The sequence below is a fragment of the Oncorhynchus masou genome, chromosome 12 (genome assembly GCF_036934945.1).
Source record: "Oncorhynchus masou masou isolate Uvic2021 chromosome 12, UVic_Omas_1.1, whole genome shotgun sequence".
Taxonomy (NCBI): Eukaryota; Metazoa; Chordata; class Actinopteri; order Salmoniformes; family Salmonidae; genus Oncorhynchus; species Oncorhynchus masou.
In genome coordinates, this window is record NC_088223.1 from 71,801,621 (window position 1) to 71,820,145 (window position 18,525).

General features: G+C 44.1%; 1 protein-coding gene across 3 annotated transcripts in view; it reads left to right on the plus strand.

Moving 5' to 3' along the window:
• The window catches only part of LOC135550779 (uncharacterized), an 88,722-nt gene that overhangs the window by 24,335 nt on the left and 45,862 nt on the right, over positions 1 to 18,525 (plus strand). For all 3 annotated transcript variants that reach the window (XR_010457147.1, XM_064981891.1, XM_064981892.1), the window contains exon 3: positions 876 to 1,426. Coding sequence is in view for 2 of the 3 variants with exons in the window: in XM_064981891.1 (XP_064837963.1) it covers positions 876 to 1,426 (551 nt within the window). In the remaining variant the exon portion in view is untranslated. The remainder of the gene's footprint in view (positions 1 to 875; positions 1,427 to 18,525) is intronic.

The following is an 18,525-nucleotide window of genomic DNA, read 5'->3' on the forward strand; positions in this document are numbered from 1 at the left end:
TAGCACATTGCTTTGTGTCTCCTTGTGGATACTGTAGTCTCAAGGCAGGAAGTGATTTACAGTAGCTGAGGAAGTAAACAAAACCACAACATGAGTGTATGTTTTAATTGTTGACTACTAATGGACAGAGAGTGAAGGATGTCTATATACATGTGGGTGGGGTGAGTGTTTCCCATGGGTTTCCAACTACATGTGACAAACAAAACAGACAACATTTGAATAGGGTAATAACGTTGGGGGGCTTTTCGATTGAAGATTAACCTAGTGTGAAAAACAAATAGAAATGTCACCATAATTACATCATTTTGTCATGACGTCATTTCCACTAGTTTTACCTGCTGAGAATGTTTCAATTAGACAGCCTTGATTCTTATTCTGTGCAGGAATGGTTTAGGTTGACAATGGCGATGACATAAATGCAGCAGAAGGATGTATGTGGTGCTCGTTTCCCTCTGTATTACTCATGCGGAGACGTACAGATGTGCAGCATGCTGTAAACACCGGCCCCATCTCTTCTACTGTCCTGGCGGATAGCTGCGGTGCTGAGAGAGTTAACTGCATTGTGGGCAGGGCTATGGGGGAGGGGAGTGCTGTGTGTTTCATAGACACATTTGCATTAGAGAGCAGTTGCTGCCACTTAGCTGCTGTTGCTGTAGACAGCCGATGGAAAGAGAAGAGGGAGAAAGACAGTTTACCGGCTTTTCATGGGAATCTCACTCTGCTCTCATCCCCTGTTCTACCCTTTTGCCAGGGTGCTGCTGTGTACTGCTTTGTCAGAGGCAAGCCTGCGGCTGAGAAAGTTCATCTGATTTGCTTTCACACACACCCCTCTCTTTCTCTCTCTCTTTTTTTGTGTCATTGTCTTGGGGTTCCAGGCATTCCAAGGCACGGAAGAAGAGGGAGATGTAAGGGAAGGAGTGCTGGGAGAGGCATTGGAGGACAGAGAGAGCCAGGGAAAGGAGAAAGGAGGAGAGGGCAGCAGCAGCATATCGGACCAGCCCCTCGTCCCACCCCCCTCAGTGGACTCTGTGCCTTGCTCTCCGGCGAGCCCCCCGGGAGCCGGCTCTCCCACGCGTCCTCCCCCTTTAGATGCCTTCTTCAGGAGACTGGGGAGTCTATTCCACTTCAAGGCTGAACCCGCCACAGCAGTCGAGCAGCAGGAGGAACAGCAGGCAGAGGAGGGAGAAGAAGGACAAGAGGAGGAAACTGCATTAGCAGTGGTGTCTATTGAGCCAGACCTCTCAGGAATGACATGTGGTGCAGAGGGGGACCAGGACCACTGTGACTCCGCCGGGAGTCTGACGGGAGGAAAGGACACTCGACACACAGAGACAGAGGACAGGAGAGAGGGAGAGTCTGACCTACACAGTGTATCGACATCCACAAGGAGTCCAACACACACAGACTTAGAGACTCTGGAGAAACCGTGAGTACTGTACTTCCTTCACGTGTGTGTGTGTGTGTGTGTGTGTATGTGGGTGTGTGTGTGTGCGCATGCATGCATGCGTGTATGTGTATAATGGTTGAAGGACAGTAATAACTTACAACTCCCTTAGATGTTTATCTATGTAACTCTCAATGTATGTGAACAACAAATTAGACATATTTTTGTTAATCCTAAACCTCAGTTTCTCGCCCTTTCTTGGATTGTTTCCGGAACGGCACTTTGAGTTTCCGAAGACCCAGTGTAGTAATACGAGTATCTTGGACGGCTTAGAGCAGAATTGGGACAATAACAGCATCCAGGAAGTGTAAAGACCCTGGACAGACCTTCCATTGTAGCCTGACCTTAACGGGGGATAAACTTCAAAGGCAGCCTTAGCGGACCTGCTGATAATTAGCAGTAGTGGTGCCAGGCCTGGAATGTATACTAGAGGTCGGAGGTGCCCCAGGGCATGGGTGTTGGCACTCCTTCGCACCAGCGACGGTCACCAATGTGAGCAAGAGCGTGCGGACAGGCTCTGCCCCGATATGGAACCTTACACCATCGCATGGTGGGATGAATGAACCCTTGAGGCGTCACAGAATGTTTGGGATACAACAGGTCTGTGTTGCGGCACCCGTACTGTTTGACAGTGCTGCCTTTCATGTGACTGCCAAACCAGAAGTAGGAGGAAATGCCACTAGACACGGATCTATAATCAGTTTTGCATTTATTCTCTAATGGTTAAAGTTAGTATTTAGGGGGATGGTAAACTGATCTTGGATCTGTGCCTATGAAGAAGTTGGGCAATCTAGGTTCATGGTTGCTGCTCCACCTGAAGGAGAGGAGCTGGGCTCTTGGATCATATCAGGACAATACTAACATCTTTATGTAAACCCACAGCCAGTTAAAAGAGGAAGGAGCCGTTTACTTAGCCCTAAAACTTCTCAGTTACCTCAGGTTGACCCCATGGAGAAAACTACTGATTTGTGTAGCTCACCATTATCCAAACTGGTTTGTCTTCACACTGGACGCAATGCATCCAGAGGGATAGGTTGCCAAGGTCAGCATTCATCAGTTGGAAGTGCTCCACGGTACAGTAGCTGATGGGAGTGGTAAAGATAAGAGAGGCTAATGCATATACAGCAGGATAGTAGTGCTTTATAGATAAGTGCTATTTAGCAGCAGACGAGCTGTCACAAATCAAGTCAGTACTCAGATGGGACAACCTATTCTTCTTAAGTCTCCTGGAGACTTCTCTCAAACCTAAATACCATTGGTCAGTGATTGAAGTGTGTGTGTGTGTGTGTGTGTGTGTGTGTGTGTGTGTGTGTGTGTGTGTGTGTGTGTGTGTGTGTGTGTGTGTGTGTGTGTGTGTGTGTGTGTGTGTGTGTGTGTTGCCCACAGTGGTAGCTGGGTCTTAAATGTACAGCTGTGACAACTTTCTCTTTCTCTCTCTTTCTCTCTCCCTAGCCCCTGGGCTATATTTTAACACCCTGTCCATGCCAATGTCAGCCAGGAGGGATGTCTTCAAATTAGAGGTCGACCGATTAATCGGAATGGACGATTAATTAGGGCCGATTTCAAGTTTTCATAACAATCGCAAATCGGTATTTTTGGGCGCCGATTTCCGATTATTACATTTGTTTTACATTTTATTTTATTTTTTATACCTTTTATTTAACTAGGCAAGTCAGTTAAGAACACATTCTTATTTTCAATGACTGCCTAGGAACTGTGGGTTAACTGCCTTGTTCAGGGGCAGAACGATAGATTTTCTAGATTTTTTATGACTTCAAGCCTATCAGCCTAATGGCTGGTGTAACCAATGTGAAATGGCTGGCAAGTTAGCTGGGTGTGCGCTAATACTGTTTCAAACGTCACTTGCTTTTAGATTTGGAGTAGTTATTCCCCTTGCGCTGCAAGGGCCGCGGCTTTTGTGGAGCGATGGGTAATGATGCTTCAAGTGTGGCTGTTGTCTATCTGTTCCTGGTTCGAGCCCAAGTGGGGGCAAGGAGAGGGACGGAAGCTAAACTGTTACACTGGCAATACTATAGTGCCTATAAGAACATCCAATAGTCAAAGGTATATGAAATACAAATGAGAGAGAAATAGTCCTATAAATACTATATTAACTACAACCTAAAACCTCTTACCTAGGAATATTGAAGTCTCATGTTAAAAGGAACTCATGTTCTGAGCAAGGAACTGAAACGTTATCTTTTTTACATGGCACACATCTGTACATGGCACACATTTTACATGGCACATACATGGCACATATTGCATATTGGCACATATTACTTTCTTCTCCAACACTTTGTTTTTGCATTATTTAAACCAAATTGAACATGTTTCATTATTTATTTGAGGCTAAATTGATTTTATTGATGGTTTATATTAAGTTTAAATAAGTGTTAATTACGGCCTCCTGGGTGGCGCAGTGGTTAAGAGCGCTGTACTGCAGCGCCAGCTGTGCCACCAGAGACTCTGACCGGGAGGTCCGTGGGGCGACGCACAATTGGCCTAGCGTCGTCCGGTTTAGGGAGGGCTTGGTCGGTAGAGATGTCCTTGTCTCATCGCGCACCAGCGACTCTTGTGGCGGGCCGGGCGCAGTGCACGCTAACCAAGGTTGCCAGGTGCACGGTGTTTCCTCCGACACATTGGTGCGGCTGGTTGGATGCACGCTGTGTTAAGAAGCAGTGTGGCTTGGTTGGGTTGTGTATCGGAGGATGCATGACTTTCAACCTTCGTCTCTCCCGAGCCCGTATGGGAGTTGTAGCGATGAGACAAGATAGTAGCCACTAACAATTGGACACCACAAAATTGGGGAGAAAAAAGGGGTAATTAAAAAAAAAAAATTAATAAGTGTTAATTCAGTACTGACGATTAATCGGTATCGGCTTTTTTGGTCCTCCAATAATCGGTATCGGTATCGGCGTTGAAAAATTGATGGTTCAGTCTCTCTGAGGATAGACTATGTTGGACTTGACATTTTCCTCTAAAATGCTGTTTTCAGGGCCTGTTCGGGTTTTAGCCTGTGGGTATTTAGGTTGGCACAAAGGTAGACAGAGTTGTGCCTGGACCAGCTATGGCCCTGTAATACATTTCTGCCCTCTGCCTATCAGATCAGATTACGCTGATGTGTTCGTGTGTGTCAGCAATGATAGGTGGCCAACCATGACGATGCACCACATAAACACACGCTATGTTCTTCTACACACATACAGTGGGGCAAAAAAGTATTTAGTCAGACACCAATTGTGCAAGTTTTCCCACTTAAAAAGATGGGAGAGGCCTACAATTTTGTTTCTGGTGTCCTTTGACAGCTCTTTGGTCTTGGCCATAGTGGAGTTTGGAGTGTGACTGGTTGAGGTTGTGGACAGGTGTCTTTTATACTGATAACAAGTTCAAACAGGTGCCATTAATACAGGTAACGAGTGGAGGACAGAGGAGCCTCTTAAAGAAGAAGTTACAGGTCTGTGAGAGACAGAAATCTTGCTTATTTGTAGGTGACCAAATACTTATTTTCCACCATCATTTGCAAATAAATTCATTAAAAACCCTACAATGTGATTTTCTGGATTTTTTTTCATTTTGTCTGTCATAGTTGAAGTGTTCCTATGATGAAAATTACAGGCCTCTCCCATCCTTTTAAGTGGGAGAACTTGCACAATTGGTGGCTGACTAAATACTTTTTTGCCCCACTATACGTTGTTATTTTATCCCTGTGAGGACCTCAAATCTATTTCCATTCAAAATCCTATTTTCCTTAACCCTAAACCTAACCACTAACCCCTTACCCAAACCCTAATTGTAACCCTACTTCTAATTGTAACCCTAATCATGGTGACGTGGGTAATGTCCCCACAAGGAGAAACTGGCTCCTAAGCTCATTATTAAGCACTATTACATGTTGGCACACTGTCCCTATGCAATACTATTTGTATTTATTTATTTTATTTATTTCACCTTTATTTAACCAGGTAGGCCAGTTGAGAACAAGTTCTCATTTACAACTGTGACTTGGCCAAGATAAAGCAAAGCAGTGGCGACAAAAAACAACAGTTACACAAAGGATAAACAAAAATACAGTAGAAAAATCTATATACAGTGTGTGCAAATGGCATGAGGAGGTAAGGCCATAAATATGCCGTAGTAGAGACGTAATTACAATTGAGCAAATTAACACTGAAGTGATAGATGTGCAGATGATGATGTGCAAGTAGAAATAGTGGTGTGCAAAAAGTAAATAAAAACAGTATGGGGATGAGGTAGGTGGTTGGGTGGGCTATTTACAGATGGGCTATGTACAGCTTCAGTGATCGGTAAGCTGCTCAGATGGCTGATGCTTAAAGTTAGTGGGGGAGATATGAGTCTCCAACTTCAGCGATTTTTGCAATTCGTTCCAGTCAATGGCAGCAGAGAACTGGAAGGAAAGGCGGCCAAAGTGGGTGTTAGCTTTGGGGATGACCAGTGAAATATACCTGCTGGAGTGTGTGCTACGGCTGGGTGTTGTTATGGTGAACAGTGAGCTGAGGTAAGGCGGAGCTTTACCTAGCATAGACTTATAGATGACCTGGAGCCAGTGGGTCTGGTGACAAATATGTAGCGAGGGCCAGCCGTCAAGAGCATACAGGTCGCAGTGGTGGGTGGTATATGGGGCTTTGGTGACAAAACGGATGGCACTGTGATAGACTGCATCCAGTTTGCTGAGTCGAGTGTTGGAGGCTATTTTGAAAATAACATTGTCAAATGCCAAAGTCGAGGATCGGTATGATGGTCAGTTTTACGTGGGTATGTTTGGCAGCGTGAGTGAAGGAGGCTTTGTTGCAAAATAGGAAGCCGATTCTCGATTTAATTTTGGATTGGAGATGCTTAATATGAGTCTGGAAGGAGAGTTTGCAGTCTAGCCAGACACCTAGGTATTTGTAGTTGTCCACATATTCTAAGTCAGAACCGTCCAGAGTAGTGATGCTAGTCGGGCGGGCTGGTGCGGGCAGCGATCGGTTGAATCGCATGCATTTAGTTTTACTAGCGTTTAAGAGCAGTTGGAGGCCACAGAAGGAGTGTTGTATGGCATTGAAGCTCATTTGGAGGTTAGTTAACACAGTGTCCAAAGAAGGGCCAGATGTATACAGAATGGTGTCGTCTGCGTAGAGGTGGATCAAGGAATCACTCGTAGCAAGAGCGACATCATTGATACATATACAGAGAAAAGAGTTGGCCCCTGTGGTACCCCCATAGAGACTGCCAGAGGTCCGGACAACAGGCCCTCCGATTTGACAAACTGAACCCAAAATCAAATCAAATCAAATTTTATTTGTCACATACACATGGTTAGCAGATGTTAATGCGAGTGTAACAAAATGCTTGTGCTTCTAGTTCCGACCCTGCAGTAATATCTAACAAGTAACCTAACAATTTCACAACTACTTTATACACACAAGTGTAAAGGAATGAATAAGAATATGTACATAAAAATATATGAATGAGAGATAGCCGAATGGCATAGGCAAGATGCAGTAGACGGTATAGAGTACAGTATATACATATGAGATGAGTAATGTAGGGTATGTTAACATTATATAAAGTGGCATTGCTTAAAACCTTTCTGGGATCGTTCGGGACGCTAGCGTCCCACCTCGCCAACAGCCAGTGAAATTGCAGGGCGCCAAATACAAAACAACAGAAATCTCATAATTTAAATTTCCTCAACCATACAAGTATTTCACACCAATTTAAAGATACACTTCTCGTTAATCCAACCACAGTGTCCGATTTCAAAAAGGCTTTTTCGGCGAAAGTAGAACATATCATTATGTTAGGTCAGCAACTCGCCACAGAAAGCATTCAGCCATTTTCCAACCAAAGAGAGGTGTCACAAAAAGCAGAAATATAGATCAAATTAATCACTAACCTTTGACGATATTCATCAGATGACACTCTCAGGACTCAATATTACACAATAGATGTATGTTTTGTTCGATCAAGTTCATATTTATATCCAAAAACCTCAGTTTACATTGGCGCCATGTTCAGAAATGCCTACAAAACATCCAGAGAAATTGCAGAGCCACATATAATAACAGAAATACTCATCATAAACTTTGATAAAAGATACATGTTTTACATAGAATCTAAGATAAACTTGTTCTTAATGCAACCGCTGTGTCAGATTTCAAAAAAGCTTTACGGCAAAAGCACAATATTCAATAATCTGAGAACAGCGTTCAGCCACAAAAGCAAGCCATACAGTTACCCGACAAATTGTGGAGTCAGCAAAAGTCATAAATAGCATTATAAATCTTCACTTACCTTTGCTGATCCTCATCGGAATGCTTTCCCAGGACTCCCACTTCCACAAGAAATGTTAGTTTTGTTCGATTACGTCCATATTTATGTTCAAATACCTCCGTTTTGTTTGCACGTTTAGTTCACTATTCCAAAGGCACAATGCGCGAGCGCAAAATCCAGACGAAAAGTCAAAATAGTTCCATTACAGTTTGTATAAACATGTCAAACGATGTTTACAATCAATCCTTAGGGTCTTTTTTATAATAAATCTTCAATAATATTCCAACCGGACAATAGCGTATTCATTACAGAGGAAAAAGAAGGAATGGCGCGCTCGCTTGACCGTGCAGTAAACAACTGATTGGCCTCAGCCTAGTCCACTTGTTGAAACAGCTCTTATTCAACACACTTCCACAATAGAAGCCTCAAACAACTTTCTAAAGACTGTTGTCATTTCCCGGAAGACTTGGGAAGTGCAATCTGGCCCCATAGACACAGCATATTGGATAGGCAATCACTTAAATGAAACTACAAACCTCAGATTTCCCTCTTCCTGGTTGGATTTGTCTCAGATAGTTTACTCTGGGCACCTTATTCATCCAAGCTACTCAATATTGCCCCACTGTCACCAAGAAGTTAAAGTGGCTAGTGATACATTTATTACATAAATTTTTCATTATTAAAGGGGCTAGAGATGAGTCAGTATGTTGGCAGCAATGTTAGTGATGGCTGTTTAACAGTCTGATCGCCTTGAGATAGAAGCTGTTCTTCAGTCTCTTGGTCCCCACTTTGATGCACCTGTGCTGACCTTATCTGAGAAATAGTTGGTGAACCAGGTGAACTATACCATTAACCACTGCACTATTCCACTTTCCACACAGTATGTGAACTGAACTAAGCAAATCCAGGCATTAGGTGCCCATTGAAATGCATAAGCCTGTTGATTTCAATATGGATGGACAGCAAGGCAGATGGATGGTCTGAGATAGTGTATCCTCAGCAGATAATGTGAAATGAAAGACAGTGATACACAGAGGCCCTGCGGTCCACAGGCAGTTTTGTTCTGTTCTGCCCTCGTTATGGAACAAGAGCGGAAAGCAATAGTCAGACTCTGACCCATTTGATTTGTGTACTACTCACTATCAACAAACTATCAGTTTCCTTTGCAACTCTGTTGACGTGCAGTAAATACTTTCACTGCTAACTATCTTACCCAGCAGTTATAGTTTCTGCATGTGCAGCTGATAAACTGAGGCTTTGCGATTACCATGTTACCAATGGTTAGGAGTGAACTAAAATCACCCACATGACTCAACAAGGCCTTGACAGAAGGACATCTGTAGCAGAACATCAGCCAAGTTAACTGCAACACTTTGACTGAATTGAATTCTGTCTGGAGTTATGTGAGCATGAGTAATGGAGATACATGTGTGAATAGAAGCAAAATATAAAAATAATACCATTCATTTCAGAGATTAATTTATTTCTCAAGGTCAGTTGTCAGACAGCTGACTTTGATTTTTTGTTCCAAGAAGGCGTAGCAGTCAGACTTCGTCCTTGTCTTGTCGTGTCCCGTATATGTATGTTTTTATATCATTTTTATTCGCATATATTAAAAAAAATATTTGTTATATTTTTATTTACCTCAACTTCAACATACTCTCCTGCAATCCGCCTCACCCAATGTCGTATGGATCTGCTATTTTCTTTACTTTTGAACCGGAACCCCCAACAGAAGCTTGCCAGCTAACTACCTACGAGCTAGTAGTCAGCCAGCCACTGCTAGCGGTCATCAGCTAACCTTTAGCCCGGACAACTCTTGGCAGTCTGCACAGCGTGATTCGAACCAGAGCAAATCTGACTTATTTTTCTCCATATCTCCGGATTCCTACCACAAGCTCTGAACCTTCTCACCTGGATCATCGCAGCTAGCTAGCCGCTGTCTGAGTTGCTACTCCTGGCTTATGTCTCTGTCCCGAAGCAAAAACCAATTAGCCTGGAGCTAGCTTTTGTTAGGCCCATCTCCCAGCTTGCCGAAGAGGTCCATCAGTCACTCCTTGGGTTACAATACCTACTTTGCCAATTGGCCTGGACCCCTTTTACTGCCGACATGGAGCCCCGCCGATCCATCACGACTGGACTACCGACGTAATCTGCCAGAGGGGGGTTTTCAACTGGGTCCTTCGCTGCAACGTCCCCTGAATGCCAATCTGCTAGCCTGCTACCTGTCTAGAGCATATTGGACTGTTAGCTGAAGAGACCCATTGGACAAATTCTTTGGCCACTATGCCGATTTTGCCAATTGGCCTGGGTCCTTTTACCACACGGAGCCCTGCTGATCCTTCACAACTGGTCTGCCGACGTAACAACATGAGGGGGCTACAACAGACTTCTTCCGTCACGACGTCCCTCTAAGGCCCTTCTGCTAGCTTGCTTGCCCCGGCCCGCTAGCTGTCTGAATCGCCGTGTCTCCAGCCTGCCGAGCTACTCAGTGGACCCCTATGATCACTCAACTATGCATGCCTCTCCCTAATGTCAATATGCCTTGTCCATTGCTGTTTTGGTTAGTGATTATTGCATCATTTCACTGTAGAGCCTCTAGCCCTGCTCAATACACCCTTTAGTTCTACCTCCACACACATGCAGTGACCTCACCTGGTTAAATTATGTTTCTAGAGACAATATCTCGCTCATCGTCACTCAATGCATAGGTTTACCTCCACAGTATTCACATCCTGCCTTGAATCTATTCTACCGTGCCCAGAAACCTTTTACTCTCTGTTCCGAACGTACTAGATGACCAGTGCTTATAGCCTTTAGCCGTACCCTTATCCTACTCCTCCTCTGTTCCTCTGGTGATGTAGAGGTTAATCCAGGCCCTGCAGTACCTAGCTCCACTCCCCAGGCGCTCTCATTTGTTGTAACCGTAAAAGTATTGGTTTCATGCATGTTAACATTAGAAGCCTCCTCCCTAAGTTCGTTTTACTCACTGCATTAGCACAACCCTTTTTTAACCTTTATTTAACTATGCAAGTCAGTTAAGAACAAATTCTTATTTTCAAGGACAGCCTAGGAACAGTGGGTTAACTGCCTTGTTCAGGGGCAGAAAGACAGATTTTTACCTTGTCAGCTCTGGGATTTGATCTTGCAACCTTTCGGTTACTAGTCCAACGCTCTAACCACTAGACTGCCCGCCGCCTCAACTCTGCCATCCCAGATGTCCTAGGCCGTGTCTTAATCCTGGCTTGGGAAGACCACCAAAAAACCTGAAATTTCGATTCCTAACTATAACATTTTCTGACAAGATAGAACTGCCAAGGGGGGCAGAGTTGCAAACTCCTGCAGAGATAGCCTGCAGAGTTCTGTCTTACTATCCAGGTCTGTGCCCAAACAATTTGAGCTTCTACTTTTAAAAATCCACCTTTCCGGAAACAAGTCTCTCACCGTTGCCGCTTGCTATAGACCACCTTCTGCCCCCAGCTGTGCCATGGACCATATGTGAATTGATTACCCACCATCTATCTTCAGAGCTCGTGCTGTTAGGTGCCCTTAACTGGGACATGCTTAACACCCCGGCCATGCTATAGTCTAAGCTTGATGCCCTCAATTTCACACAAATGATCAATGAACCTACCAGGTACAACCCCAAATCCGTAAACACAGGCAACCTCATAGATATCATCCTAACCAACCTGCCCTCCAAATACACCTCTGCTGTCTTCAACCAGGATCTCAGCGATCACTGCCTTATTGCCTGCGTCCGTAATGTGTCTACGGTCAAACGACCACCCCTCATCACTGTCAAACGCTCCCTAAAACACTTCAGCGAGCAGGCCTTCTTAATCGACCTGGTCCGGGTATCCTATAAGGATATCGACCTCATTCCGTCAGTAGAGGATGCCTGATTATTCTTTAAAAGTGCTTTCCTCACCATCTTAAATAAGCATGCCCCATTCAAAAAAAATTGAACCAGAAACAGATATAGCCCTTGGTTCACCCCAGACTTGACTGCCCTTGACCAGCACAAAAACACCCTGTGGCGTACTGCATTAGCATCAAATAGCCCCCACGATATGCAACTTTTCAGGGAAGTTAGGAACCAATATACACAGGCAGTTAAGAAAGCAAAGGCTAGCTTTTTCAAACAGAAATTTGCATCCAGTAGCACAAACTCAAAAAGTTCTGGGACACTGTAAAGTCCATGGAGAATAAGAGCACCTCCTCCCAGCTGCCCACTGTTACCACAGATAAATCCACGATAATTGAGAATTTTGATAAGCATTTTTCTATGGCTGGCCATGCTTTTCACCTGGCTATCCCCCACAGCAACTTGCCCAAGCCTCCCCATTTCTCCTTCAGCCAAATCCAGATAGCTGATGTTCTGAAAGACTTTCAAAATCTGGACCCCTACAAATCAGCCGGGCTAGACAATCTGGAACCTCTCTTTCTAAAATGATCCGCCGAAATTGTTGCATCCCTTATTACTAGCCTGTTCAACCTCTCTATCATAGCGTCTGCGATCCCCAAGGATTGGAAAGCTGCCGCAATCATCCCCCTCTTCAAAGATGGAGACACTCTAGACCCAAACTGGATGCAGTCTATCACAGTGCCATCCGTTTTGTCACCAAAGCCCCATATACTACCCACCACTGCAACCTGTATGCACTCGTTGGCTGGCCCTCGCTTCATATTCGTCGCCAGACCCACTGGCTCCAGGTCATCTATAAGTCTTTGCTAGGTAAAACCCAACCTTATCTCATTTCACTGGTCACCATAGCAGCACCCACTCATAGCATGCGCTCCAACAGGTATATTTCACTGGTCACCCCCAAAGCCAATTCCTGATTTGGTTGCCTTTCCTTCCAGTTCTCTGCTGCCAATGACTGGAACAAACTCCAAAAATCACTGAAGCTGGAGACTCATATCTCCCTCACCAACTTTAAGCACCAGCTGTCAGAGCAGCTCACAGATCCCTCCATCTGTAAATAGCCCATCCAACTACCTCATCCCCATACTTTTATTTATTTGATTTATTTTGCTCCTTTGCACCCCAGTATCTCTACTTCCACACTCATCTTCTGCATATCTATCACTCCAGTGTTTAATTGCTAAATTGTAAATATTTTGCCACTATGGCCTATTTATTGCCTTACCTCCCTTATCCTTCCTCATTTGCACACACTATATATAGACTTTTTCTATTGTATTATTGACTGTATTCTGTTTGTTTATTCCATGTGTTACCCTGTGTTGTTGTTTGTGTCCCACTGCTTTGCTTTATCTTGGCCAGGTCGCAGTTGTAAATGAGAACTTGTTCTCAACTAGCCTACCTGGTTAAATGTGTAGGGGACAGGAGTGAGTGAGTGAGTGAGAGAGAGAGGGATGAGATAAAGCAATGGGATTGTCATTGAAGGGGAAACTGCTTTTCACACACTGGGTGAAGAAGTAGGCCAAGCAACAATTATATTCATAGCACAGCAATTAACTACAGGAGAATGGAGTAGCCACTCAGACAGCTGTGGCTGACGCTGGGTAACCAAATTAAATCAAAATAAATGACATGGCTGATGTAGAGTTTTTCTCCTGCAGGGATGTAGGACTGGAAATGTAACAGAGGGATTGGAGGGGAGGGAAGCATCTGATTGCAACAAGGTAATGACTGATTAAATAAGGGATTTGCAAGCACTGTCTGGGTCAGTAGTTATAAAACACCAGTGGATTCTCCTCATCACACATATGCAATGACAATGAGCTATAAATAGAATGAGATATGAGAGGGACAGATTATCTAGGTTTTCATCCAGTTGGTGACAGATTTTCATGTGAATAGTTTTAAAAATCTGCATGAAACATAATTTTTATTTTTTTTATCTTTATTTTACTAGGCAAGTCAGTTAAGAACAAATTCTTATTTTCAATGATGGCTTAGGAACAGTGGGTTAACTGCCTGTTCAGGGGCAGAATGACAGATTTTGTACCTTGTCAGCTTGGGGATTTGAACTTGCAACCTTTCGGTTACTAGTCCAATGCTCTAACCACTAGGCTACCCTACCGCCCCTGTGCATTTTCCCAAATTGACTTGTTGCGGATAAGGCTGTGCGTGATGACATAGTGCACATAAAAATAACTTTTTCAATTAAATTGCTATGTACCATATAATAAATAGAAGTTTCAACTTTACTGATGGCTTTGTCACAAAATTTTTGCGTTAGTTTATTAGGTACACCCATATATTACCGGGTCGGATCCCCCTTTGCCTCCAGAACAGCCTGCATTCTTTGTGGAATGGAAACGTTGCTCAAATGATATCAAGGGACCTAATGTGTGCCAGAAAAACATTTCCTACATCATTACCCCATCGCCACCAGCCTGTACCGTTGATACCAGTTAGAATGGGGCCAGTGACTCATGCTGCATACACCAAGTCTTGACTCAAAAGGAACTGGGATTCGTCGGACCAGCCAATCATTTTTTTTGTCACATTTAAAATGAAACAGCCCTTTTCCAGGACCCTGTCTTTCAAAGATAATTCGTAAAAATCCAAATAACTTCACAGGTCTTTATTAATGAACATGCACCTGTGGAACCGTCGTTAAGACATAAACAACTTACAGATGGAAGGCAATTAAGGTTAGAGTAATGAAAACTTAGGACACTAAAGAGGCCTTTCTACTGACTGAAAAACACCAAAAGACAGATGCCAGGGTCCCTGCTCAGCTGCGTGAACGTGCCTTAGGCATGCTGCAAGGAGGCATGAAGACTGCAGATGTGGCCAGGGCAATAAATTGCAATGTCCGTACTGTGAGACGCATAAGACAGCGCTACAGGGAGACAGGACGGACAGCTGATTGTCCTCGCAGTGGCAGACCACGTGTGATAACACCTGCACAGGATCGGTACATCTGAACATCACACCTGCGGGACAGGTACAGGATGGCAACAACAACTGCCCGAGTTACACCAGGAATGCACAATCCCTCCATCAGGACTCAGACTGTTCGTAATAGGCTGAGAGATGCTGGACTGAGGGCTTGTAGGCCTGTTGTAAGGCAGGTCCTCACCAGACATCACCGGCAGCAACATCACCTACAAACCCACCGTCTCTGGACCAGACAGGACTGGCAAAAAGTGCTCTTCACTGATGAGCCGCGGTTTTGTCTCACCAGGGGTGATGGTCGGATTTGCGTTTTTCATCAAAGGAATGAGCATTACACCACCAGCCATACTGCTCGTTCTGTGCGTGATTTCCTGAAAGACAGGAATGTCAGTGTTCTGCCATGGCCAGCGAAGAGCCCAGATCTCAATCCCGTTGAGCACGTCTGGGACCTGTTGGATCAAAGGGTGAGGGCTAGGGCCATTCCCCCCAGAAATGTCCGGGAACTTGCAGGTGCCTTGATGGGAAGAGTGGGGTAACATCTCACAGCAAGACCTGGCAAATCTGGTGGAGTCCATGAGGAGGAGATCCACTGCAGGACTTAGTACCACACCAACTGCATTGACTGTTACTTTTGATTTTAACTCCCCCCCCTTTGTTCAAGAACACATTATTCAATTTATGTTAGTCACGTCTGTGGAACTTGTTCAGTTTATGTCTCAGTTGTTGAATCTTATGTTCATACAAATATTTACACATCAAATCAAAGTGTATTTGTCATGTGCGCCGAATACAACAGGTGTAGACCTTACAGTGAAATGCTTACTTACAGGCTCTAACCAATAGTTCAAAAAGGTATGAATGTATAGTTAAAGTGACTGCATATGTGATAAACAGAGAGTAGCAGCAGCGTAAAAGAGGGGTTGGGGGGGGGCACACAATGCAAATAGCCCGGGTAGCCATTTGATTACCTGTTCAGGAGTCTTATGGCTTGGGGGTAAAAGCTGTTGAGAAGCTTTTTTGTCATAGACTTGGCACCCAGGTACCGCTTGCCATGCGGTAGTAGAGAGAACAGTCTATGACTGGGGTGGCTGGGGACTTTGACAATTTTTAGGGCCTTCCTCTGACACGGCCTGGTGTTAAGGTCCTGGATGGCAGGCAGCTTAGCCCCAGTGATGTACTGGGCCGTACGCACTACCCTCTGTAGTGCCTTGCGGTCGGAGGCCGAGCAATTGCCGTACCAGGCAGTGATGCTCTTGATGTTGCAGCTGTAGAACCTTTTGAGGATCTGAGGACCCATGCCAAATCTTTTCAGTTTCCTGAGGGGGATTAGGCTTTGTCATGCCTTCATGATTGTCTTGGTGTGTTTGGACCATTCTAGTTTATTGTTGATATGGACACAGAGGAAGCTCTCAACCTGCTCCACTACAGCTCAGTTGATCAGAATGAGGGCGTACTCGGTCCTCCTTTTCCTGTAGTCCACAATCATCTCCTTAGTCTTGGTTACGTTGAGGGATAGGTTGTTATTCTGGCAGCACCCAGCCAGGTCTCTGACCTCCTCCTATAGGCTGTCTCGTCATTGTCGGTGATCAGGCCCACCACTGTTGTGTCTGCAAACTTAATGATGGTGTTGGAGTCGTTCCTGGCCATGCAGTTGTGGGTGAACAGGGAGTACAGCAGGGGTTTGAGCACGTACCCCTGGGGGGCTACATTGTTGAGGATCAGCGTGGCAGATGTGTTGCTACCTACCCTCACCACCTGGGGGCGGCCTGTCAGGAAGTCCTGGATCCAGTTGCAGAGGGAGGTGTTTAGTCCCAGGATCCTTAGCTTAGTGATGAGCTTTGAGGGTACTATGGTGTTGAACGCTGAGCTGTAGTCAATGAATAGCATTCTCACATAAGTGTTCCTTATTTCTTGTAAGCTTCCGGGTTAGAGTCCCGCACCTTGAGAGCGGCAGCTCTGCCCTTTAGCTCAGTGTGAATGTTGCCTGTTATCCATGGCTTCTCGTTGGGGTATGTACTAGAGGTCGACCGATTAATCAGAATGACCGATTAATTAGGGCCGATATGAAGTTTTCATAACAATCGGAAATCTGTATTTTTGGGTGCCGATTTCCGATTCTTATTTTATTTTACTTTTTTTTTTTTTTATACCTTTTATTGAACTTTTATTTAACTAGTCAGTTAAAAACACATTCTTTTTTCAATGACTGCCTAGGAACTGTGGGTTAACTGCCTTGTTCAGGGGCAGAACGACAGATTTTCACCTTGTCAGCTCAGGGGTTCCAATCTTGCAGCCGCACAGTTAACTAGTCCAACGCTCTAACCATTGCACTCCACGAGGAGCCTGCCTGTTACGTGAATGTAGTAGAAGCCAAGGTAAATTGCTAGCTAGCATTAAACTTATCTTATAAAAACAATCAATCATAATCACTAGTTATAACTACTGATCCAGTTTAGCAGGCAATATTAACCAGGTGAAATTGTGTCGTTTCTCTTGCGTTCATTGCACGCAGAGTCAGAGAATATGCAACAGTTTGGGCTGCCTGGCTCATTGCGAACTAATTTGCCAGAATTTTACGGAATTATGACATACATTGAAGGTTGTGCAATGTAACAAGAATATTTAGACTTAGGGATGCCACCCATTAGATAAAATACCGAACGGTTCCGTATTTCACTGAAATAATAAAAGTCTTGTTTTCAAAATGATAGTTTCCGGATTCGACCATATTAATGACCAAAGGCTCGTATTTCTGTGTGTTATTATGTTATAATTAAGTCTGATTTGATAGAGCAGTCTGACTGAGTAGCAGCAGGCCCGTAATCATTCATTCAAACAGCACTTTTGTGCGTTTTGCCAGCAGCTCTTCGCAAGCACAGCGCTGTTTATGACTTCAAGCCTATCAGCCTAATGGCTGGTGTAACCAATGTGAAATGGCTAGCTAGTTAGCTGGGTGTGCTCTAATACTGTTTCAAACGTCACTCGCTTTTAGATTTGGAGTAGTTATTCCCCTTGCGCTGCAAGGGCCGCGGCTTTTGTGGAGCGATGGGTAACGATGCTTCAAGTGTGGCTGTTGTCTATGTGTTCCTGGTTCGAGCCCAGATAAGGGCAAGGAGAGGGACGGAAGCTAAACTGTTACACTGTCAATACTATAGTGCCTATAAGAACATCCAATCGTCAAAGGTATATGAAATACAAATGAGAGAGAAATAGTCCTATAAATACTATATTAACTACAACCTAAAACCTTTTACCTTGGAATATTGAAGTCTCATATGTTCTCATGTTCTGAGCAAGGAACTTAAACGTTAGCTTTTTTATGGCACATAATTTACATGGCACATATGACTTTCTTCTCCAACACTATATTTTTGCATTATTTAAACCAAATTTAACATGTTTCATTATTTATTTGGGGCTAAATTGATTTTATTGATGTTTTATATTAAGTTAAAATAAGTGTTAATTCAGTATTGTTGTAATTGTCATTATTACAAATAAAAGAAATTGTCCGATTAATCTGTATCGGCCTTTTTGGTCCTCCAATAATCGGTATCGGCGTTGAAAAATCATAATTGGTCAACCTCTAGTATGTACGTACAGTCACTGTGAGGGGGGACATGCTCGATGCACTTATTGATGAAGCCAGTGACTGATGTGGTGTACTCCTCAATGCCATCGGAAGAATCCCGGGAACATGTTCCAGTCTGTGATAGCAAAACAGTCCTGTAGTTTAGCATCTGCTTTATCTGACCACTTATTTATAGACCGAGTCACTGGTGCTTCCTGCTTTAATTTTTGCTTGTTAGCTGGAATCAGGAGGATAGAGTTGTGATTAGATTGACCAAATGGTGGGCGAGGAAGAGCTTTGTACGGGTCTCTGTGTGTGGAGTAGAGGTGATCTAGAATTTGTTTCCCCTCTGGTTGC